The following is a 25,742-nucleotide window of genomic DNA, read 5'->3' on the forward strand; positions in this document are numbered from 1 at the left end:
CACAAAAATAAGTTTTACTACGCAGAAAAATGTTATAAGTGGGATCCACTCTAATCCTCTTGAAAATACATACATAATACATAAAAAAAAATTTTAATATGAATCATCATCTGAATCCACCTTATCACTACTGCAACTGTTGATAAAATGAAAACCAGTACAGAGTTCCCAGGCATCAAAATAATGTATTAAGAACCATAAAAATAGAATATATTAAAGTGCATTGCATACATATAATTTATCACAACTACCTTAATAAAGTCCTAGCTGGAAATTAAATAATAACAACTAGCACAGCTCCTAAATAACAATTATTTATAGGGCTACTGTCCATAAATCATATTACGCAGCATGTTCGGGAAGTCCTTTCCCAAGCCTCTTTCTTCTCAACCAGTTATGGAAACACTTCAATTAGAAAAATTGTCCAAACAACTTGCCCGTTTTACGTCATTTATTTTAATACCCTCCCTCCCTCTGTTAACTTTCTGGACACGCTGTATACGTGTTATATGCCATGAAAACCCATATTTGCCTTAACACACGCCCATACAGTTATTGCAATTAATCGCAAAAATGCCTGACCCCGGCCTAGTGGTAGTGTCAGTAATATAAAAATTAGTCTTTTGAGGCCTTTATTTCAAATTCCACAATGAAGAGATGACATTTGCATACAGAGAATCAAAATACGAAAGTGTTTTGATTTTTTTGGTTTCTTTGTGTGTCCACGTCAGGTATGTGTGGTTTAAAAAAGAATACATGCCCCAGGCATATTGAACTATAGATTTGTCCAGTCCTGAGTAATACCTCAAGTAAACAAAGATAACGTTTTTGGAAATCACATCAGTTAGCTAAAACGTGATTTCCCACAAGTTTCTATAGAAAATTGTTCAATTCATTCTTGGTACTGTGAAAAAAAAAAACTTATCTTAGTTAACTTATCTTACTTAAGTTTCATAAAACTATAAAGCACTATAAAAAAATGAAAAAAAAAACTGACAAGACTGAGATGAACTTCACAATAGGATGAAGGAAAATTTAAAGGAAGATTAGATACTGTGGAGACATTTTTGTTTGATACTATACAGGGTGTCCTGTAAGTGCCTTCATCTCAGCAACCATCCGTCACACAATTTTCAATTTAAAAAATTCTAAAATGGCATTCAAATTTACCCTGTAGCAGTTTTGAGTGAAACTAAAACGTATAACAAAATAAAAAAATTTGAATTTTTATACGGTCCCCCCCCCCCTCTGTCCTCTAACTCTAATTAGAAAGTTGCCACCCCATCTCTCCTGAGGCCAACAGAAAAAATTCCATGTTTCTAAGTGCAATATTCACTAAGATATTTGAATTCAAAAATTAGAGAAAAGTTATGAAAGAACAGTAAAAACTAATGGGCAATGCTCCTTTCCCTCATATGCGGTCTTTTTCCAACTTTTCTCAGATTTTTGAATTTGAATATCTCAATGAATATCACACTTAGAAACTTGGATTTTTTTTGTTTAGCCTCAAGATAGATACCTTTGTAACTGGAAGTTAGAGGACGGGGGACCATATAAAATATATATAATGCTATATATAATACCTATTGAATTATCTACCAGTTGTTCTATGATCAAGCATCTATAAATTTAAAAAAAAACTTTCAATGTGAACAGCTGCCATGTTTGTTTATGTTCATAGATTTGTATGGCTTTGACCACCATTCATACAGGATACCACACCTAAAGTTAAGGTGATGTGACGTCGCAAAAGCTTTTTCATGTTAATGGGGACTAGGGGTCACTTTATGAAGAAAAAAGGGGGTGGGCGGTTCAAAACTGCAAACGCTTTCATGTTGACTGCAATAATTGAAGAAAGGAAATATAAATACATAATCTGGAAGCCCTGGTCTGAAGTTGGAATGTCTGTACGCGTAGAGCGCTGACAGCACTTTTTTAAGTACCAAGTTAATTTATTCTTTACTAGCTATAATACCCGGTTTTGCCAGGGTTTTCTTCAATGACGCTTTTTTGGATCACGTGATATCTCCCTCTTTCTTTGAAGGACATGCAAACCGTGTTTAAGTTCACCAATATGGCGACTCATGAAAGAAACAAATCTAGATTTAAAAAGAAAACTTAAAAATAAATAAATATATTTTTTTTTTTTTAAAGGGTGCTAGGTATTCCGATTTTCCCCTTCGAACTTCAGGTTCTCTGCCTGTTTCTGCTTCAAAAAATGCTTAATTAAAGCTGTGGAATTTTTTCGATGTACTTTTTACAGGCCCATAATTAATTTTAAAACAACCTAAACTATATGAATTTATGCAATTGAATGTTAAAAGACAATACGAAGACATTAATTTTCATGCTTGAGAAGATATAAATAAAATGTTGAAATCAATGTTATTGCAAGGATATCCAACTCAAAATTAGGTTTGGCTAATTAATTCCAGGGCTCCCACTCAAAAAATGAGAAAAAGTAAGAAAATACAGGAATAAAAAGTAGGGTGGGAGAGGGTAACCCTCTTAGACAACATAATCATAGTATGATGGGAAAAAACCCCTAAAAAAATTTAAATTTTGAATTAACTTTTTTTTTCATAGCACTATTTCAGTTTCCTATAAGATTGACCCAAGCCAAAGCAAAATGATAAATGACTTGGTTACAAAACCAATTTTTGGCCAAAACAGTGTACTAGCAACCACAGATAATTCTTTGCTGTCTCTCCTCATATATATTACACTCTTTTGTTTTGGAGTCTTGCAAAGTGCAGAGTTTGTCAACTCTCTTCAACAAGGCACAGCAAATTTTGAAGACGTACATTTTTTAAGAATGACGCTCCTTGGAGACCACTTTCAAAAGCCCAGTGCAAAATGTGTAGATTGCAAGATCCGATGTAAATAAGGCAAGGTGAACCTGTTTTACTGCGTTGTCCATCATTTTTTAAAGGGATTTGTTCACATTTTACTGTTCAATGCCAGTGTAATCATTTTTGACAAATGAAGCACTTCCATTTCTAGCTCTTTGCTGAGCATTGTAAATATTGTTTATGCCTCTTCATGCCTTAAAAATACAGAAGACAACTGAATGCTATTGGGTAGCACCAGAATCACCAAACCTAGAATAGGCCTATGTATCCAACTGCTTTGAAATGCAAACTGTTGTTTCACCTATTTGCACCGTAATTTTGAATGTTAGTTACTGTCCAAGACAACGAAGTAATATATACAAAATTATTTTTCCCATCCAGACAGAAGTTTTTAATGACTATTATACTTGTTGAACCCTCAAACTAAGCAAATGAAAAATTAATCAACCAACTGGTCCACATACACCCCCCCCCCCCCCAAATAACCTTAAAAATGATAAAATTTCTGCTTTGGCAGAATCATTAATTGCATTCTTCAACATTTGTAATATTTGGCAATATATCAATGATTTTCTGCTCAATTAAAATCAATTACACAAATTTTGTCGATAGGATTTGTGGTAAAAAAAAGTAGGAAAAGTAGGTCAAAACCGAGAAAGTAGGACAAAAGTAGGACATTTTGCCAAAAAGTAGGAAAAGTAGGACGAGTGGGAGCCCTGTAATTCATATTTAATTTTCTGCGCTTCGTATCTCTAAGCGAAGTCAATATTTCAAAAATCGAGAATACAATTTTTAAAATTATTGATGTGGCAGCAAATCCCACTAAATTTCCGCATTTCTACAGTAAAATCTGCAATTTTAACACTGATTTCTATGGGGATCATCCTTTGCCTTACCCTCAAAGTGATGCTGATGGTGGCGTCTATTCAAAAAGCTCTTATTTCTGGGAGGATTGAAAAAAGTGGCAAATCATTATAAAGGCATAAACTATTATAAATATACTGGCAGCGTTAAAGTGACAAACCATTGTAAAGGCATATACACGTCTGAAACGCATTGCTAGGGAACCACTGTAACCAAAGTAAACGTCCCGAAAGTGATTGTTGAAGCCCAAAAACCATTGTTGCCCGACAGTTTTTTGCCTATTTGGGGCATTTGCCCTGCTCTGCTGAAATTTTAAAGTAGCCTATTGTTTAAGTCGGGTCCCATTTGGTATATATGCAAAATTTGGCGACGATTGATCTAAAATTGTAGAGTTGTATAGAGAACATACACACACAGACAGAAATTCAATTTTATATATATAGATGTACTAATTAAAAAAATTAAACTTCAATAATAGAACTAAAATGACCTACAAAAAATTTACATGAAAATTATTTCACTTCTTCATAATGTGGTAGATAAAGGGCTGAAGAACCATAACATGAATGGTAAAAGTCAAGAGCTCTCTGTTGTTGAGCTCACCAAGCTTTCAAGAAAACAACCATTTTTTATTTATTTATTTCTAAACTCATTAACAATGCTGCCAGAATTTTAATGAAAGAAAATGACCCTAATGAATTGGAAATGTCGCATTTACAAGAGGTATTCAGAGTTCTTCAGCTTGGCGACAAAAATTTCCATTGCAAGACAAAATTAAAAAAATGCTGCTCATTGGCCAAAACAATTTCAACTGTTTCATTAAAAATAAACTTATTGCAGAAACTTCATGGGAGGGAGAGAACCCTACTCATTAGAGAACCAGTCCCATTCATAGTATAATTAAAGATATAAGGAAAAAACAGTAAAAAGAAACCCTCTAACCAGTCACCCATCAGATGTGATCACTACTGTTTTATGCCAAAACAAAAATTTCCCGGCAAAAAAACCTATTTAAATTGCATATTTTGAACCCCTGCTTAACAGTCACCCTCAGTTAGTCATGGACACCATTTTCTATCATTGGTTCTATTGGACTAAAACCCCTGTATGGACACCAATAACTGCAATTTTGGTTCAAATTATGCTCACTAAATGGCAGCACAAGTTCTAATACTTGATCCTTTTTTTGGCTACTTTTGAATGAAATTTTGGCTTTAAGTATGCTAAGTTTTGGCAGCTCTGATGTCAGTTTAGAATGTTCCTATATTTGACAATGTGAGAATAAAAAGATCATACCACAGAAATATCTGACATCATTAAAAAATTAGCAATGTTAGTTATCTGAAGACAATATGGAAGTAGTAGAGTGTGAGAAGCAAGAAAAATAGCATCAAAAACTATTCTCTCGTACGTTTTTAAAATACCAAACAGATTAAATACATTTTCCTGAAAACACAATGACGGAAAGGCACTGGATTAAGTACATTCAATGTTGGACGATTTAACAGTTCTTTGAAGAAAAGTAATGCTTACTTTGAATACATCATAGGATGTCCCATAATCGCCAATTTTGATTACATCATCCTGAGAAACAAAACAATTATGTGCAGCAAGATCCCTATGATAAAAATAGAAATAATTAATCTTACAAGTCTCAAAGATTAATGAAAGCCAAAACATACAGTGGGGGGGAGATGAATGGCCAGAATTTGATCTTGGCGACCCCATAGTGTTGGTTAATTGGGTTTAGTTTCATACAATTTCTGCAAAGGCGGGGGAAAAAAGTTACTTCAAGCTAAATATCATCAGCATTTTACTCAGGGTTGGGTTTTTAATATTAAAAACTGGTTTTTGACATGACAAACATCAAAAACTGGTTTAAACCATCAAAAAAATATAAATGAATGCTTTTGGAAAATGTTTTGAGCGCAATAGGATATTGCATTCAAAACATTATCTACTCCTTTGATGAGAAACTTACTTTTTTGCATATTAAACAATGTTTTACTTTTAAACACTAATTTATTGCAATAATTAAAAAAAAATATTGATTGCAATTCTGAATTTTTTAGCACACAAAAAGTCTAGAACAGATAATGTATAATTTAATGGTTCATTTTATCTAAACTACTGACTACCTGTGTTCAATTGGCTAAACAAAATAGAGCTGTTTATTTAAACTATGTGTGATAGGGTAAGGTTTTTGACCTCAGAAACAAACTTGGTATTAAAATAGTCAAAAACGTATTTTTAATGTTGTCAAATAGTTTTTCTAACTTGATAGATATGTTAAGTGACGGAAAAATTTTTTTTATAGATTAAAAGTGTTTTATAGTTGATAAGGTTTTTGCAGCCGACATTCGATGAAAATGATTTGTTCGGGTTCGAAGACCATCACCCGTTTGAGTTAGTTCTCAATGTTTCCCCAACACTAGTGGTCGGCATCATCCAAAGAATTGATAAAACTGGATCAAAAGTCTTTTGATCTAGTTTTATCAATTCTACTGATGATGCAATTTTCATCAGTGTTTTATGTTTTGAATTATAAGTACTGAGTATAAAATATCTGTTTTGGTACTTAAAATTTTCTGATTGTCCCAAAATTTTATTTTATAGTAAAAATTCTCATGCAGCATCTGTTAACATACTAATTTAACTTATTTATTCTCACTCAAAAATTTCTTAGCTTAGGTTGTATAAATCCTGTGTGAGTTTTAAAGAGTATTTTTAATCGAAGCATAGCTGGCAGGACTTGATACTGAAAGCATTGTTTTGCATGTTTAGATACAGCTTCAATTAGAAAACCATTGCATTATAAATGCTAGTAGTAAATGTTGCATGTATGAGTAGTTAAAGAAATTTTAGAAGGTTAAAGAATCACCTTGAATTGAAGAATATCAAATAGTTTCATAGTTTTTCTTTTGCTTTTATGCTATACTCTATTCAAATTGTATATTTTACAAGAAAAAAAAAACATATGTTGTCCAAAATAATTCTGTAGTTCTTCTCAAACTTTTGGCCGCCACAGCTCCATTGCCCAATTCATGGTTCATCTGCGGCTTCCCAGAATAGTTTGAGATATTTTCTCTTATAAAAGAACCCCTTCAAAGCATAAATAGATGCACAATCAATATCTCCAGCTCACCATGACACCCCTAAAAAAAGTTGGTGACACCCCTAGGAGACTTTGAGAAACATAGCTGCAGAGAGTAGAAAATTATTTTACAACCATATTAAGTATTTATTGTCTGCATATTCAAAGCAGAAGGTTTTTCATTGTTCTGCAACAAGCACTCAGCTGACTGGAAATGTTCTGCAGTAAGAATTCTCATAACAGTGTTTCCTACATTTCTTAAAATTCTTCCAGATTGTTCTACAGTAGAACTGATTGATATGCAAAGTATGTCACAGATTACAGCATATTCTACTTTGGTTCTTTGTGTAACATAGTCACTTTAAACATTGCATGTAATCAATGTATGTATTTTCAATGGTTATTTTTATACTGAAAAGCAGTATTTCAGGTTTTTGAAGTGACACTGTTTAAACCATCAAAAGCCAGCCAACCCTGATTTTACTATAGACCATAATATAAGCCACGCTTGAATTAAGAAAACTCAGAAAGACAGCCGAATAACTTACGTGTGAACAAAGTTATGTTCATGCATGTACAGTATACCAGATGATACATCACAGGCAATTTTTAATAACTGGCGATTCCCTGTTGCACTTTGTTTTAACATCTCTTCTTGGTTTTTCAAGAGATGTTCTTTCAGACTCTGGAGGGGGAAAAAATGCATTGAAACCTCACAACAACAATATGTGATACAACAACAAAAAATCTTTCCACAATGATATTTTTTATATCCGAATTACAACTGCCTTTGAAATATGAGAATTCCAATTGCTTTTAAAGTATTGGAGCCAATTTTGGGAAAAGGAGGGTCCCTGTAAATTTGTGGCCCTGTTGGCCCATGTGAAAAAGTCACAGTGTGTGTACGCATAACATAAGCGAAATGGCAGAATTTTTGGAGGGGAGAGGGATCTTGGACTTTTTAAAATACAATAGAACTTCGGTTAATGTGCAAAAATTGTGAAAATGTTTTGACTTGGTTAACAAGTGATGATTTGCATTACAAGCAAAAATTTTATTTCTCAAGCTATGGAGAAATCTGATTTGATATACAAGCAACTTCGATAACAAACATGTTCATGGAATGAATTAACCAAAGTTCCAGTGTAGGTGCAATATAATATGGTGGTTTCATCAACTATGCTTGTTTAATGCACTTAAAATCCATGAAATATCAGAGAGAAAAACACTCACCACATTGGTATGTTCCATGATGAGCAAGAAAGGATCCGTCTCCAAGCACCTGCCTAATAAGCGCACTATGTTTGGGTGATGCAAATCTCTGAATGAGTCGGGGAAGAAAAAAAAGCAGCAAAATGATTCGGAGACCACTCAACCTTAAAAAAATTATATTTGGGAAGGAGACATGACAATCATATAATTAAAAAAAAAATTCTGTGCTAACCTGTAAGGTTTGACTTCATGCAAAAAGTACAGATGTTCCGAAGGAGAGGCCTCTTCCCTCAATATCTTAACAACGACAGGAGTTTTATCATTGCCTGGCAAGCTCATCTGGGCTTCTCCCTGAACAACTCGGCCAAACCAACCGCTACCGATTTCTTCCAGATACTGTAGCTGGTTCCTCGGAAAATTGCTATTGGGATCATCTAGAAATCGATACATCAGTAAAAAAAAATGAATATTTTTGAATAATAAAGTTATAAATTTCAAGATTAATCAGGAGAAAAATTGATTGAGAATTGAAATAAAACTATCACATAATTGCTTAGTGAGTGATTATTTTTTTGTAAAGGGTATTGGACATGGTATTAAAAGACCTGGGGAGGGAGAAATATAGATCGTTGAGATGAAAAGCAATTGAATCATTTAGATCAGGTGTGATACCATTTTCTATACCATAAAACGAGGTGAACAGGAACAGTGTGGAGGAATAGGAGTGAAACTTTGTAAAAGCACAAGCATATATTCCCCTATTATATTCACAAAAGAATTTCCCATTATCATGTCAGTCAACTGAAAAATAAGTTGGGAACGGAAAATCCTTTTGTGAATATAACGGGGGAACGTATGTTTATGCTTTTACAAAGTTTTGTTCCTATTCACCCCGTTTTACGGTATTAGTTTTGATGGCAGACTCCCAATCAGGGGTTCTTAACATATTCACATCGGGAAACTAAAATTTTCGTTTCTATAAAATAAAAGTTGTATTTGGGAAACAATATAATTCTCATTTTGAAAATCGCATGAAAGCAGCCTTAAACAAAGGAAGCTAACACGACATCAATCAAGCAGGGCAGTCTTAAAAGCATCATGGACTCCAAGTGATTTTTCTGAGGCCCTACCCAGTAAATTCTAGAAAATTTCAACCAGTTCTTATTTTTGTGGAGCCCCTCTTCTCTCGAGGCTCCTCAGGGCCATACCCAGGTGAGCCCAAGCATTAAGATGCCACTACAATCAAGATCAGAGGCAGACAACCTACTAGGTAAGAGACACGTCTACACAATGGTGTACTTATTATGTCACATGAATTTAATCTCTCTTTTTTTATGAACACCTTTTGTAGGCAGGATGAAATTCCTCCAGAGGTAGTGCACCCAGATCTAGATCATACAGGGGTTAAAACTTGTCAGTAGTAATGAATGTTCAGCTTTGTCAATGGGGGTTAGCCCTCTAGGACAGCATAATCGTAGTACAATGAAAAAAATAAGCACTCAAAAACTCTTTTTTATTTTTTTATTTTAATTGAAAGTTCATTAAATACAGCATCTCACTGGAACCTAGGAGGCTCAGGCCACGTGAGCCCCCCCCCCCTCCCGAAACAACTTTTCGAGGTTGGCATTAGTAATTCATGAATATATTCAATGCAATCCCAACCTTACTTCTTGTGGGCCGTATATAAGCAACCCTAGTTTTCTTCATATCAGAGCTCTTAGGGCACCTACAACGAAACATTCTTTCTGACACAATTTTTGCGAGGTCGACCATGCACTATACAAATGAAGATGGGTCCCTACCCGCCCCAAAGCAGAATGTGCCAAAATAGCGCTAGTGCAGAACAATTTGGAAGAATTTTAAGAAAAAGTGAAAAAAAAAAACATTATTACATGTATGGGGGATTTTTACCGCAGAACATTTCCAGTCAGCTGAGGGCTCGTTGCAGAACAGTGCTAAACATTCTGCTTTGGGGCCGACCCACTGTACTAAACCACTCAAAAACCAGTTTTTACACCACATTGTAGGGGCGGTTTCGACAGAAAACAAGGTTTTTGCACATTTGGGCATCAAGTAGAGCGGCAGGTTTAGACGTGGCTTTACAGATTACCTTCTGCACCAAGACTAAAAGGGATCAGCTCCGAGTTAGTCTTCTCTCTAACTCTCTCACATGCTTATACGAATTCACTATTATTGGTAAAGGTTGATGCAATTTAAAAATAAAACACTTTTTACAAGAAACTCAGACCAGATATTTTTTAAACCGATTTTCGTAGTATTAAGAGAGCGTCTCCCATAGCTCCGTAGTTTAAAGCAGCCATTCGTAGAAACTACTGACAATCCGTAGCAGTTAGCAACTCTGCATATACTGCAGTGAATTTTTTCCCTAGCTTTTAAACCTTTTTTGTTTTTCACTGGACAAGCTAGATAAAACCATACCAAACCAATCATGAAGAGAACTCTTCTTCTTGAGCAGGGCACTGAAATGAGCTGGCTTTGAAGACTGTGCGAGGTTCTGACCATTTACATCTCGCTTTGGTAAAATATCGGGAAGCGGTTCGAATATCACTTTCTCGTTTCCGTCATATGGAGATGAGCGGTTGACTGGTTGTAAATTTATCACAGATGAACAAGGAGGGAATATCGCAAATTCTGAATGGTTTTGAAGTGTAGAAACATTTGCCTCTTGCAGCTGTCCAGCACAGTTTTCAACACCAGTCATCTAGTAAAAATAAGAAAAAAGGATGAAAAGAAAAATTAATAATAAAATCATCTGCAGATGCTATAGAAGTTGGCAATGATTTTTGGGCTCACTGCGGCCAATTCTCTTAAAAACAATTATTATTCCGCTGCCCAATTCCATGACTTTATGGACTCGTTAAAATTTTTCCATTAATTCTAAAACCTTTTCAGCCATTCGGAAATGACTTTAAATTGTAAGTTCCAGTCAAATAAGCCCTGGCATTGACTGTGATCTCTTAGCCACCAGGAGAAATAGAAGTTAAATAAAATGGCCACACATCTCAAGTGGGAAAGTCTAGAAGTAGGAAGAGGAGAAAAAATGTGACATTTCTGCATCCATTCTTTGCGTTAAAAGTGCCTCAGAGTAATGTTTGCAATGTTCACGTGCAATGATAAGCGGTATTAATCCATCCTTGTGGGGTTTGATTGCTGAAGACAGAGGGGAAAAAATGAGAATTTATGAGAATATTGTTGATGCTGTAATCAAGGGTTTCTAATTCTCAACTCACTATAACTGAATATTTTTATTATCTTCAACTTTGACAACTTGCTACAGCAAAATTTTCATTATATCACACTTCACTGTACAGTCGTCCCTTAGTATGTGCAGGGGTGCAGGGTTAAGCTCGGGTGGGGGGGGGGGGGTACCGCAAATACAAAAAAAAAAACCATAACGCAAACCATAAACTTGTTTTTTTTAGACATTTTGTTTACATCTGCTTTTTTGCAACAGAAGTAGAAGGGGGCGCCTGGTGATTCTCAGTGATATTATTGAAAAGAATATCATATATGTTTGTTAGCCATTTCTTCTTCATTTCAGTTAATTTATTACAGTATGCCAACTTCCAACACAATCCCACTCCCTCGACAATGGGGCAATGGCTAAAATCAATAAAGCATGTGCCGTGCTCGGTTTGAAAAAAAAAAAGTATGACAACAAAGCTTTGTCTTCCAATTTTTCTACATGTGAAAAACGTGCCATAGATGAGTATGTCATGGAAGCAATCCAATGCTGATCTAAACTTACAAAACCCTTGAGCTATGTTGCATATAATTAACTTGTCTTCCACTTCTTAATCAGTATCACTTCGGTTTCAGGAACAGTTAGCTTGATTCATACCTTTCCTGTCGATTTCTGAATTTATGTTAATTAATTTCCCATAATTCCTTCTACATCCACATCATTTAACCCTTCTCCATCCACCTCCTTGGCTAACATGACTATATCTTTCATAACCTTTTCGAGTGATTCCATAGAAATGGATGAGCATTAGGAAACACATTCTGGCCAAAAGTTCTTCCAGCTAGAGATGATCGTTCCTGTCTTTACAGCTTCTACAGCTCTAGCAATGACACTAATGGCATCAGTGAAATTCATCAATGACTTTGAGATGTTTCATACATTTGCATCTTCTTTGATAGCCTACACAATCATCATTGCACAATGTGTATAGCAAGCCATAAATGTTTGCATAACGTTGCATCAAGCAGCTGAATGCTAGTGAAGTTGGAAAGCATATGGAGGACTTAAGCACTAGAAAAATCTTCTGGAGGCGTTTTTAAAACCCTTATTTAACATGTACAATTTATATTCTGTTCCAATACGAGAATTAGAACTACAACTGCATTTTTAGAAAACTGGGAAGGAGATCTCAAATATGAAATCAGTGAAGAATAAAAAAGGTTTGGATTCAAGATAGGTGTCAGTGGGAAAAACTGTTTTTGTACGTGTTGCTGAGCTATAAATTTACAAGAAATTATGGGTATTGGTCATAAGAACTCACCAACAAAATCACTCACCTGAACAGTTTTATTCCGCCAGCAAGTGCAACCAAATATAGCCAGCCCACAAAGCATCAAGAATCCAACAGAGAGCAAAACAGTGAAGTGACTAGACATCACAAGAGATGTGCCCGCTGACAGGGAAGTGTCATCTGAATAATGTTAGTAAACAAAGATAAATTGTTAAAAATTACTATAATTTCAATAATTTTTTTGAAATAGTAGTTTATTGTATTTCTCGGCAAAAAAGCGGTGAGGGAAAAAACCCATCAAATTATGAGCTTATTGTGTGTGTATGCCCCTACTTCATATAAACAGTGGTTAAACAGGATAAAATTTAACTTTCCCGTAAAATCAGTTTCCTTGTATTTCTAAACATTTTCCTCACATTCCCCTTTTCAAAATCATATGTTTGAAAATTGTTTTTGTTCAGGATTGATTTAGATTGAATTTATAATACTCTGGCAAAGTGGCAACTGACAGTTTCAGAAACTTGTTAAGCTCAGTACTCTGTACATTTTAACGCAGAAATATGGATTTTTTTTAAGTTTGTTTCATTTTCTAAACCATCTGCCATTGAGAAAATAAACTGAATTTTAAGTGAGTTCAACTGCGAGTTCAATGTTCAGCATGTGAAAACCCGTGTGAAGCAACGTGCTACTACTAAGTTAACTTATTTTATTATTGAAGAATGGATACAAATTGTATCCATGACAGTATCTCTATCTAGGAGGCCTTTGTGGCCACGGTTGGGTTTTTGACTTGACAAGCATCAAAAACTGGTTTAAACCATTGAAAACTGTCAAAAACCTAAATCAATGCCTTTTGATAATGTTTTGAACACAATATGTATACAACATGGTAAAAAACTTGCTTTTTTGCATATTACAATGTTTTATTTTTAAACATTAATTTATTACAATAATTAAAACAAAATATTAATTAAAATTTGAAATTTTGAATTCTTCAACATAAAAGACTAGAACATATAAAATATAATTTTATGGTTTATTTATCTAAGCTACTTATTAGCCGTGTTCAATTTGCCAAGTGTAATGGAGCTGCTTATTCAAAAAATGTATGATAGGGCATCAGGGATAGGTTTTTGACTTCAGAAACTAACTCTGTATTAAAACTATCAAAATCTTACTGTCAATGATGTCAAATAGTTTTTGTTAACTTAATAGATATGTTAAATAACAAAACACTTACTTTTATTTAGATTAAAGAGTTTTACAATCAGAATTATAAATACTGAGAATCTATTTTGATATTTTATAATTTTCTGATCTGCCCAAAATTTTATTCCATATAAAAATTCTCATGCAGCATCTGTTAATGCACTAATTAAACTCATTTATTTTCACCTAAAAATTTCTTAGATCAGGGTGTATAAATTCACAGAGCTTTAAAGAGTATTTTCAACCAAAGCAGAGCTGATAAGACTTGATAACCAAAGCATTTGTTTTGCACGTTTGAATACGGCTTCAATAGGAAAATCATTGCATTATAAATGCTAGTAAATGTACCATATCATAGTGCAAAAGTAAGAATAACTAAGTTTGACATATACAAGCTAGCATTGCCAAATTAATGACATTTTAGTCCTACAATTTAGTATTTTGATCGCTAGATATATTTCAATGTTATGCGCAATAAGAGTATCATTTTAGCATCGCAATAAGAGTTATCATATCAGTGGTTATCTAGATAATTTAATAATAACAGAAATCAACATTACATACATGATGTAATAAACTTTTCTAAACACTTATCTGTTGTAAAAAGAGGACAGCAGACGGTTTATATCAATGCAAACATATATAAGCAGTTGAAGAAATTTTGGAAGGTCAAGAATCATCTTAAATCAAAGAATGTCAAATCGTTCCACAGTTTTCCCTTCAATGTTCATGTTATGCTTTATTCAAATTTTATAAGAAAAAAAGAACCATATATATTGTCCAAAATAATTCTGTCGAGAGTAGAAAATTATTTTAGAATCATATTAACTATTTATTCTTTGTATAACATAGTCACTTTAAACATTACATGCAATTAACGTGTGCATTTCCAATGGGAATTTTTATATCGAAAAGCAATATTTGAGGTTTTTGACAGTTTTTGATGTGACAGTCAAAAACTGCCATGTGTCAAAAACCTGCCAACCTTGTTTGTGGCCACAACGGGACTCTAAAAAGACATCTTTTCTCTTTCAAGAAACTAATGAGGAATTTTGTTTCTTTTAAACAGGTTTGTGAACCAGATTCCAAAATCATGATTCCCCCTCCCCAAATTCTGTTTTTGAAACTAAGACGCAAAAGTTTGAGACGCAAAATATATATTGCTTTATTCCATTAGGATCATTGTCTCTAAATATGTTTCACAGCATTCTTTTGCACACCTTGGTAAGGCACAAGGTAGAAGAGTGATAATACGTCTCACCAAATAGATTTATTAATTAAATAGTGTGCCAGTTTATTAATACATGCAATTTTTCCACTATGTTATATATTATTTGGGAATACGAATCATTGTGTGAACTTAATCTAGCTACCTGCAACTGTAAGGTAGGCTTATGTATTACAATTTGAGCAGGGTTTAAGCTAGATGAAAAATTCCTTTAGCAAAAAAGTGAAAATGAGGGAAAAAGCTTTAGCAAAATGATACAATGCTAATGATTGATGGTTGGATGTGTACTCGTTTCGTATCTCCTGTACACAGTTTTGCAAAAGTGGCTACTATATCTTTTGCATTCTAAGATTTTCTTTCGCATTTTGCAAAAAATGTGACCATAGCTTAAACCCTGGATTTGAGGCACAGTGGAAGACATTTGAATACACAAAGGGCACCGCGAACCAAAAAAAGAAGTTCGGGAACTAGACTGACTTTTATCACCATGTTTTAAGAAATAGAAAAATAACATCTGAAAGAAAGAAATGCAAGATTTTCCAGGAGCAGATTAGGTGGTCTTTTTGTTGCCATTAAAAGGAGATGTAGAACAGTTGGAAATTACAATTAGCCGAGCTTTGCATGACCATAGAACTTCCTTTTCAGAACAGTTCGCTCTGTACAAGTGGTGAAGTCGACAGTAAAAGTTTTCTTTCCTTCAAAAGTAGAGGAGGTTGATAATCATCGATTTAAAACCAATACTATAGGAAGCTGGACACAGCTATGTCTGTCGAGTCAGAAGATAAGAATGTAAAACGATTGTTATGTCCCCATTTTTTATGACTTTTCAAATGGGGTTGGGCCATTGAATGCTGTTCAAATCTAAAAAAAACAATAGTGGATATACCCGTATATACATATCGCAAGAGACTGTTGAACTTCAAATTTGTAGATGGGGGGGGGGGGGAGAATGCTTATTGCATATTACATATCAGGTATATTTGTTAAATTAAGGTCCATGATTACATTTCCCGCTTGCGGTTTCCTGTAACATATTTTAATTAAAATTTTACCTGAAAGCAACACATTTTCTTCGAAAACAAACAATTTCTCCCAAAAAAACCCATTTCCCCCAAAAAACCCGGGTTTTTAGGCTAAAAAAATCCCCGGGGGGAGGGGGGGAATAGGTATCTACCCGGGGAGCAAATTTGACAACCCTGCTTCAAAGTTATAACTCTTCATGCAGCTTAGATTCACACTAAGAACTTCATTTCCAATGTTTTGTTTTAATTTCAACATAATTTTTTAAACGTATAATCCACACAGCAGAATAGGGTAGGCTAATTGGGATTTCCATGGAAATAACGAAATAAAGTAGTACCTCACATATGCAAAACAAAGAGAGGGGTGACAGCAAATCCATTTCGAATAAGAGAAATTTTGGATATGCACATCTTCCTATATTTGAAATCAGGCTTTTTGAAGCTGATGAAATATAGAATTAAATTTATGTTATAGTAAATGCATTATATCAGTAATGCACCAATCGTCTTGGTAAGTTTGATAAATTTCGAAACATTTATCACTTTCACTGGTGATTATGCATTATTTTAAACCCTGTATGCACAAATGTGTGGGTTGCTTTTTTTTCACTTTAAATAATCTTTTTTTCAATCTTGGGGATGTTCAGCTCAAACTTCAAGAATTATGCGTTATCAATGAAATTAAAGCCAAAGTCCCTGAAGTTAAAAAAATAATCTATAGACGGGAAAAAATAACCCCTTTCCTAGGGCCGTAGCTTGCTTTCTCAGGGCAGACTTTTCTTGGAGTCTCTTTGAAATGGTTATGCTCAGAAAAAAAGAAGAGTTATAAAGACCCCCATTCACCTAAGCAACAAACAAAAACAACAGCGAATAGAGTCCGCGTGGCAACTTCATCGATACCTCAGATAATAATGCCACATTTTTGCAATCAATCGCTACTATGCAATTCTTAAACTGAAATACTGTCTTGCAAGATATATCTTCATCTCCGTACACATTTCTTAACATTACGTGAGATTCCATTACAGAATTACACATTGCGCCATTACACAATGCACAAACAACTCTCTTACATTACAGCATGAACAAACACCTGCCAAGAAATTTTGAAAACCAAGCGCAGATGTTAGGTAACATAAGTACCAATATACATAACCAATGTAATGCTCATGTGGCAGCATGTTGGGCTGTTCACATTTTCAGAGGGAGGGGGGCGATTCACCTCACTTAGCAGGTCATGCCTCATATGTTCTGTAATTAGGTGATAAGCAGGATCAAATAAGAGTATCGAAAACTTACGGTTGTGAATCGGAGCTCCAAGGCACACTGAAATCAAAGTCAGGGAAATAAGAAACATCTTTATAGCCATCGTGTCCAGTAGACGATCGTTCTTTCAACAATAAAAGCCAACAATTTAAAATTGGTTCACGGAGCCATCACCACCTATCCATTAGAAAAAGTGAACATGAGAATTTTCGATTAGGATACCATTAAGCTGCAAAAAAAGAATATCATATTCATCAACACTTTTCGAATTAATAATTTAAATATACATGGTAAAAGTACAAGGAAAATCTCATTTGACACGTGCAAGCTCAGAGGATTTGAACAAGTTGAAACTAACAGCAATCATCGCACCTGCATCTGTCCTTGCACAGACAAAACCATTTTATAATGCATAATAGAATCATGCACTGCACCGTAAAAAATTTACCTAGATGTTACACAAGTGTAGTAGAGTCTCGAAAGTTCGAGGTTTGGGATAATCTGAGGTGCTGGAATTTCCCAATTTCTTTTGTTTGATTCTTTCAACGATTGCGAGTAATTTCAGTTTCAAGGGTCTTCCATGGACCCCCCTTCCTAAAACACAATTTTACCAACGTTTTTGCATATCAGTGACCTAGAATTTTTTTGCTCGCCAAGCATTTTATAATGTAAAATGCAATATATCTAAACATATGCAAGTGTATTGATATATATGAGTTGTCAAGGGGTAATTAATATCGTGAAAATCAAGATGGCTGACAAATAAAGAAATTCTGCAATTCTTTTTTTGGCAAGCTAGAACATCGCGAGGCGGAATTCTGGAGCCAATGAAGACAGAACTGAACACATTGGCCACAGGATTCACTGACCCATTATACTTGGATTTCGTCTGCCTATTCCAGCAAGGGAATTTACTTCTATGGTAAATTGGCGGGGGAGGCTTATAGAAACTGAGATGTCCTGTTTGCAATATTGCAAGGAAATGAGAAAGAATAGTTGTCAGTGAGGATTTTTCTTGTCAAATAAGTCAGAAAACGGCACGTTTCCCACATACTTTTTATAACCATTAAATAAATTCCAAGTAAGAACAGTCCCTTGTAATAGGGCATGGTCCCCAGGCTGGTATCTTCAGCGAAGCCCCCAGACTAGACTTAATAGAGGGGGGACGCACCCTCTGTACCTCTGTAGTGAATTTACAGTGTCAAAAAGCAAGAAATTGATAAAAAATCATCCCGGATTGCAGCAGGAGTGGATCCCAGACAATGTGTCTGGAAAGGCGAATCGTGTTAAGTTGGTTGAATCATTCCGTATTTTACAGGACAAATTTTCCCACATTATTCGGCTCTTGAGAAGGGCAATAATCCCATCCCCCCCTTTTTGGATCCATGCGGAGCAAGAGCATACGTCTTCAGCTGTGAATGAACTGGAGATAGATAACTTCAGCTTTCAGCTGCAAGTAGAGTGGAGGCAGGCATCTTGAGTTATGGATGGTTAATTTTGAACTTCAAATGGAGCAAAAGCAGACATTCAGCAACGAATGAAGCCGAGGCAGGTATCTTCAGTCACGAATGGAGCAGAAGAAAACATATTCAGCTGCAAATGAAGCTGAGGCAAGAATCTACAACTGTGAATGGAACTGAGCCATATATCTTCAGCTTTGAATAGAGTGGAGTCAGGCATCTTGAGCTACAAATTGAGTAGAGGCAGACAACTTCAGTTTCAAATGAAACCAAGACAAATATCTTCAGTTGCGAATCAAGCTGAGACAGGTATCTTCAGCTGCAAATGTAGTGGAGGCAGGCGGATCCAAAGTGTTAAAGAAGCTACTTTTGCGGGTGTATATTGCATCCGTATCTTAGGGGACACAAAAATTTTGCCCATATAACTCAGCTCTTGCGAAAGACGGTAACACCCCCCTCCCTGGATCCGTATTTGTGCTGGATCTTCATCAGTCCCATCATTGTGGAGACCATATCTTGGGACCTGACTATGACGTACGGCGGGGGAGGTGGAGCCCTGCCAGAACTGGAACTAGAGGGCGATTGATATTAAGTAAAAACAGAAACCCATAGAACTTTACAGAGCCGGGGGGGAGGGGAGCAAAATCAAGGTTGACTCACCCCAAAGAGTCATCACAAAAATCCCACAATTGCACCACTGGACCCTGTGACCCAGGGGCCAAAGATATTTGTTCAGCCAGTGTATATAATTTTCAAAATTTTCGCTATTCAACTCGCCCATACTAAAATCGGGTCTCCGATAACCCCATAGATTAGCATTAGGATACATATACACACACGCCCTCATAATCGCACAAATCATATTTCATTGCGTCAGTTTTCTTTGTATGTAAACAGTGTGTCTGGAACCAGCCACCTTCACATTGCGTAAACACAACGAAATCAACACAAATCTCATCGATACATAAATACAAATGACTTTTCTTTTTCCATACCTGTGTGCACCCAATGTATAATAAAAAGCCTGCGTCCCGTGTAAACAACAGCAGCTTTTGTAATCGAAAATGAAATGAAAAAAGAAAAAGTAAAAAAAAAAAACAAACGGGACTGAAGCAGCAACTATTACCACCACCTCATTTAAAACGACAAGATCGTCATTAACAGCGGAACTGATCAGCCATCCGAGACGAATATACTCGTCATTTATTTATCGGATATAATCGGACGTTACTAAAGCAACGCGTACGTACGACATATTTATTATTGGAGTCTATTTATATGATAAAACGAACGAGATACTGGTAGAGAGCAATGTGAAATATACATGGGGGGGTTGGGGGAAGGCGTTGTCTTCCAGTTGTCGTTGTTGTTTTGTTCTTTATCATAAATTAAGCTACTCAACTGTTCTCACATGGAGGGGGGGGGGGAACAGAAACATATTAGTCAAAAAATTATAAATTTATAAATAAAATTTTATAAAAATTAAAATCGCAAAAAAATTAGAAAGAGCCAGCAGTTTTACTATTTCACAGTAATCTTTTTGGAAATATCTGATTCTCATATTTCTACGGACTTTGTTGAGGATGCTTTTCCTACTTGTAACGTCATCAAAGTTAAAATTACCGAATTTTGATCGGCGGTAAAGCCGGGTTTTCCTAGGAGCAGGTTTCAATTTTTGGAATTTTCGAATTTTTTTTTTTTTGCACTTCTCGTCGCGACTTCAAGCTGTGAGGATGTGCGTGGCTAGTGCTCCTGAGCTTTGGTAAACAAACGACAATAGTATCATCGAGTGAGAAAAATACTATTTCTCGCTCCCAGCAGCCTAGAGCGTTGTTAGTGTGTAAGTCTCTATTGCTGGTAATCGACTATTTTTCGGCGGCCGCTACGATTCGCTGCTGCTATTATTAAGACGGCGGTTTTTCGAAGCTGATGGTGGATCGATTCGACTGGGCTGTAAGAAAAGCAGCATGACTGTTTTCCTACAGAGCGCAATACGCCTCATGACAGCGTTTTACGTCGGGCTTGATTGGCCTACTTGTTCTGGAGGAGTCAAATGCGTCGTGCGCCACGGTTAAGCCGATATTCTCTTCACTCTTGTGTGTTTTCTTTTCCTTCCCTTTAAACCAGAGCATGCAGACAACAGAGTAACTGATGCCAAGGCCATATACTATAATATAGCCGCCCTGATCTGATGCGCCACGCTAGGAAATCACAAACGCGTAGCGTAATTATGTAACACGTTTCTGCCGGCGCGAAATGGTCTAATTCGGTTCACACGGCGCAAGAAACCTATTCCTAGGAAAACCCGGCTTTATGCTTCATTCACACAATCAGCAATTCTTTGAGATGCTAGCAATAATTGACAATTTTGCTTACCTTTCGTATTTCTTTTGGTGGCATTGGAGATTTCCCGATATTTGGAATAACAGTTTTCCGTATTTCTCTCGAGAAAATATAGTCAGCTCAGTTTCAAAATATTTTTCGCTAGTTTCCAGTATACCGATCCAGTATAGTTCCTTGTACATAACGCCCACAGACTGAACTGGATAGCAAGTTCAGTTCTTTTTCATAACATATAAGGAGGTGTCCAAAACGAATAACCTAGGAAGAAGCAGACGACACTTATGTTAGATTTTCTGCCGGCTTTCATTTCTATTCAGCTCCTCACGAGCGAAGCTGATAAACTGAACTGGATGACAAGTTCAGTTCTTTTTATATCACATAAGAAGCCGTCCAAAACAAAGAACCTAAATAAAAGCAGATGACAGGTGAAAAAAGATTTCATGCTGTTTTTTAATTTGTTTCAGTTCCTTTCGAGAAGAGTTCACAAACTGAACTGGGTTAAAAAGTTCAGTTCTTTTTTCAAGTAACATAAGGAGCTGTCTAAATTAACTAGCCTAAATTAAAGCAGACGACTGTGGAATTTTCCGCTGTTTTTGATTCACTTTGGTTCCCAAAGCTGGGTTTTCCTAGGATTACGTTTTTTGCGCCGCGTAAACCGAATTAGACCACTTCGCGCCGGCAGAAACGTGTTACATAATCACGCTACGCGTTTGTGTTTACCTAGCGTAGCGCATCAGATCAGGGCGGCTATATTATAGTATATGGCCTTGGCATCAGTTACTCTGTTGTCTGCATGCTCTGGTTTAAAGGGAAGGAAAAGAAAACACACAAGAGTGAAGAGAATATCGGCTTAACCGTGGCGCACGACGCATTTGACTCCTCCAGAACAAGTAGGCCAATCAAGCCCGACGTAAAACGCTGTCATGAGGCGTATTGTGCTCTGTAGGAAAATGGTCATGCTTATTTTGTTATTGGTGAGTGCACAGCGTGTCGCGCTGGGTGAATCACGTTGCGTGCGGCACAGGAAACCTGCTCCTAGAAAAACCCGGCTCAAAATGCCGGGTTTTCTTAGGAGCAGGTTTTTCTGTATTGCACGCAACGTTGCATCCACGTGCGTGAATCGCCCTGTGTGACACGCCGTTCACTCACCAATAGGAAAAGCGGTACGACTGTTTTCCTACAGAGCGCAACACGCCTCGTGTCAGCCGTTTCCGTCGGGCGTGATCGGCCGATTGCTTCTGGAGGAGTCAAATGCGTCGTGCGCCACGCATTTCGCGGATCTTTTCTTCACATTTGTAATGTTTTCTTTCCCTTCAGCCGGGTTTTCCTAGGAGTAGGTTTTTGCTTCGCGTGAACCAAATTGGACTATTTTACGTCGGTAGAAACATATAACTTAATCATGCTACGTGTTTGTGCGTGTCGCATCAGCTCAGGGCAGCAGTATATATACCTTCCATCAGCTATTCTGTCGTCTGCGACTTCCGGTATGAAGGGAAGGGAAAGAAAACAAAACTGATTGAGGAAGAGATCGGCGAAACGCGCGGCGAACGACACGCATTTCACTCCTTTAGAAGAGGTCAGCCCATCACGCCCGACTTAAAGCGTTGGCGTATTGTGCTCTGTAGGAAAACAGTCATACCGCTTATCCTATATTTATTGAGTGGACGACGTGTCGCTCTGAGAGATTCACGTTGTACGCATCACAGAAAACTTGCTTCTAGGAAAACCCGACTTTATTTTCTATCTCCCTCTTTTAATTCGGAAAAAATACCGGCTGTGTGAAAACCCGGCTTAAAGGCGGGTTTTCCTAGGAGCAGGTTTCCTGTGACGCGCGCAACGTGATTCACCCAGCTCGACACGCCGTCCACTCACCAATAGGAAAAGCAGCATGACTGTTTTCATACAGAGCGCGATACGCCTCAGGACATCGCTTTACGTCGGGCGTGATTGGCCGACTGCTTCTGGAGAAGTCAAATGCGTCGTGCGTCGCGGTTTTGCCGATATTCTCTTCACTCTTGTGTGTTTTCTTTTCCTTCCCTTCAAACCGGAGCATGCAGACGACAGAGTAGCTGATGACACAACCATATACTTTATATAGCCGACCTGATCTGATGCGCCTCGCTAGGAAAACACAAACGCGTAGCATGATTATGTAACACGTTTCTGTCGGCGCGAAATAGTCTAATTCGGTTCACGCTGAGCAACAAACCTGCTCCTAGGAAAAACCGGCTATAAAGCCGGGTTTTCCTAGGAGCAGGTTTCCTGTGCCTCACGCAACGTGATTCGCCCAGTGCGACACGCCGTCCACTCATCAATAATAAAAGCAGCATGACTGTTTCCCTACAGAGTGCAATACTTCTCACGACAGCGCTTTACGTCGGGCGTGATTGGCCGACTGCTTCTCGAGGAGTCAAATGCGTCGTGCGTCGCGCGTTTCACCGATCTTCCCTTCACTCTTGTGTGTTTTCTTTCCCTTCCCTTCAAACCGGAGCATGCAGATGACAGAGTAGCTGATGTCAAGACCATATACTATAATATAGCCGTTCTGATGCGCCCCGCTAGGAAAACACAAACGCGTAGCGTGATTACGTAAAACGTTTCTGCCAACGTGCAATGGCCCAATTTGGTTCACGCGGTGCAAAAAAAAAATATTCCTAGGAAAACCCGGCTTAATCATCATAACATAATTTACCAAGATTTGGAAAATGATTTAAATTCTTGATTTCAATTCACACATTTAGGTTGCGCTAAATGAGTGATCAAAAATGGGACTTTAAGCCGCGTATACACTAGCGCGCGGATCGTGCAATGCAAGCATTCGCAAGCGCTCGCAATGCATTCAGTGGGTACGATTTCCGAAACGAATCATCATCATCAACGATGGCTCCATCCGAGAGCTGTTTTAATGCCATCTGTAGGTTGTGAGCGGCGGTAACAACTATTGAGGAACGTAGATAGGCTAGTGAGTAGTTTTTGTCATAAAAAAAAATGTCTCGTGAGGAAAACTTGGCTTTAGTTGTAATGAGTAGTGCGGTCATATTAATGGCTGGGCTAAATAAAAAAGAGAGAAAACCTCGACGTTGTGGAGGACGGAGCTGTATAAAAAACGGTCTGGCGCGGAATTAATGTTGGACTTAAAGGCTCAGAGTATGAGTGGGCAATACAAAAATTTCTCAACGATGTCTCCTTCCGATTTCGAGGATCTTCTCAAGAGAATAGGACCTTTAATTTCGAAGACGGAAACTCGTATGCGTTCTCCTATCTCCGCTCAAGACAGGTAAGCTTATATTGTTCATACGTTTTGCTTGGATTCCCCCCTTCCCTTCTTTTTCAATTTTAAAAAGAAAATCAAATCATTGCAGACACAAATTCCTTTTGGAGTTTTATAATTGTCATGTTTAATTCTTTTGTTACATTTATTAGTCAAATTAGTTGCTTATAATTGTGCATATCTTATCAGCTATAAGCAGCACATTTTAAAAAATGTGCTGCGATAAATGTGTAGTTCTTATAGAGCGATTTAGACAAGTTTTGGCGTGAATTTGATAGTAATTGTAGTTGCTTAATAGAAAATAAGCAATACGAAGTCAGCCAATGCATAATGCGAGTATAAATTTATACAGGTTGGCTGTAACGCTGCGATACCTCGCAACTGGAGATTCGTATACCAGTCTGCAGTATCTCTTCAGAATTTCAAAGCAATCAATTGGACGAATAATTCCAGAGGTTTGTGCAGCACTTATCCAAGAATTGAAAGGATACGTTAAGGTAATTTAAAAAAAATTAGCTTGTTCGATATTTTTTATTGGTTTCTTGTGGCTCCCGACTTCCCATTTGAAAAACAGTAAGCATCAGACCCACAACATATATATAACTTCATTACACGTTAATACGGATAATCTCACCACTGGATTTATCACATTGCAGGGATATCTTTCAGCCCAGCTTCGTGGCAAAGTTGAACACATTATGATGTGGTTGACTGCACTACACACATAACTCGCCTCTTCCATAGGAAATGGTAGTGAATTGCAGTATGGACAGTTTGAAAATATTACTCAAAAATGTTTTCTCAAAAATTTTAGTTTAAATATATTTATTGACAAAAGAAAAAAAAATTACACATAATCATCGAAATCATCATGTGACTGTTGGCTCATTGTTGAAGTCGATGGTGACTCCATCGAGACAGGCCTTGAAGGGCGCGGTGATGAACTTACCGCAGAAAGATGAGAGATGTGTGGCCTAGATGGCCTATATGTTGTCAAGGCACTTTCACGGGGCCAATCATACAACCCTTGATCGGCTTTCATCAAAATTTCAAATACTGCGCATTGAACCGCTCTCTGTGCATCTGGAGAAAAGTTTTTTGTTTTCGCTGCGGCATAATTGAAGAAAGATGAAATCTCATCATTCTCTGCTGGCATTTTCTTCAGGTTCGAAGAAGCACTCTTCAGAATAGAAAATGCGCTTGAAAACATTTCTGCGTTGGAATCTTTGTCTTTACTTTTCCGTTTAAGAGGTCTCTGAGGAGTGCCCATTTCCTCTGGTGGAGCATCTTCATCTCCTGCCACAATATATTCCACCTCCAGTTCTTCTTCTCCAACAGCATCCAAATTTTCCTGAAAATACATATAGTGAGAAACCATGAGTTCAATACAATGAACAAATTATTTCATGTTCTTGAAGCAGAGAA

At 36.8% G+C, this 25,742-nt stretch overlaps 1 protein-coding gene across 1 annotated transcript in view; it reads right to left on the reverse strand.

Annotated features, from left to right (window-relative positions):
* The window catches only part of LOC149070875 (uncharacterized), a 39,196-nt gene extending 19,139 nt beyond the window's left edge, over window positions 1-20,057 (reverse strand). The window contains exons 1-8 of the mRNA XM_089248784.1: window positions 19,699-20,057; window positions 17,277-17,420; window positions 12,565-12,698; window positions 10,462-10,744; window positions 8,255-8,456; window positions 8,044-8,131; window positions 7,359-7,495; window positions 5,250-5,334 (exon numbers count right to left, since the gene is read on the reverse strand). Of these exons, the coding sequence (XP_089104910.1) occupies window positions 5,250-5,334; window positions 7,359-7,495; window positions 8,044-8,131; window positions 8,255-8,456; window positions 10,462-10,744; window positions 12,565-12,698; window positions 17,277-17,346 (999 nt within the window). The 5' untranslated portion in view covers window positions 17,347-17,420; window positions 19,699-20,057. The remainder of the gene's footprint in view (window positions 1-5,249; window positions 5,335-7,358; window positions 7,496-8,043; window positions 8,132-8,254; window positions 8,457-10,461; window positions 10,745-12,564; window positions 12,699-17,276; window positions 17,421-19,698) is intronic.
* Window positions 20,058-25,742: the final 5,685 nt, after the last annotated feature.

This window comes from Pholcus phalangioides, unplaced genomic scaffold, assembly GCF_987345545.1.
Source record: "Pholcus phalangioides strain wild (caught in Gottingen) unplaced genomic scaffold, Ppha-v1.0 ptg000020l_1, whole genome shotgun sequence".
Lineage (NCBI taxonomy): Eukaryota > Metazoa > Arthropoda > Arachnida > Araneae > Pholcidae > Pholcus > Pholcus phalangioides.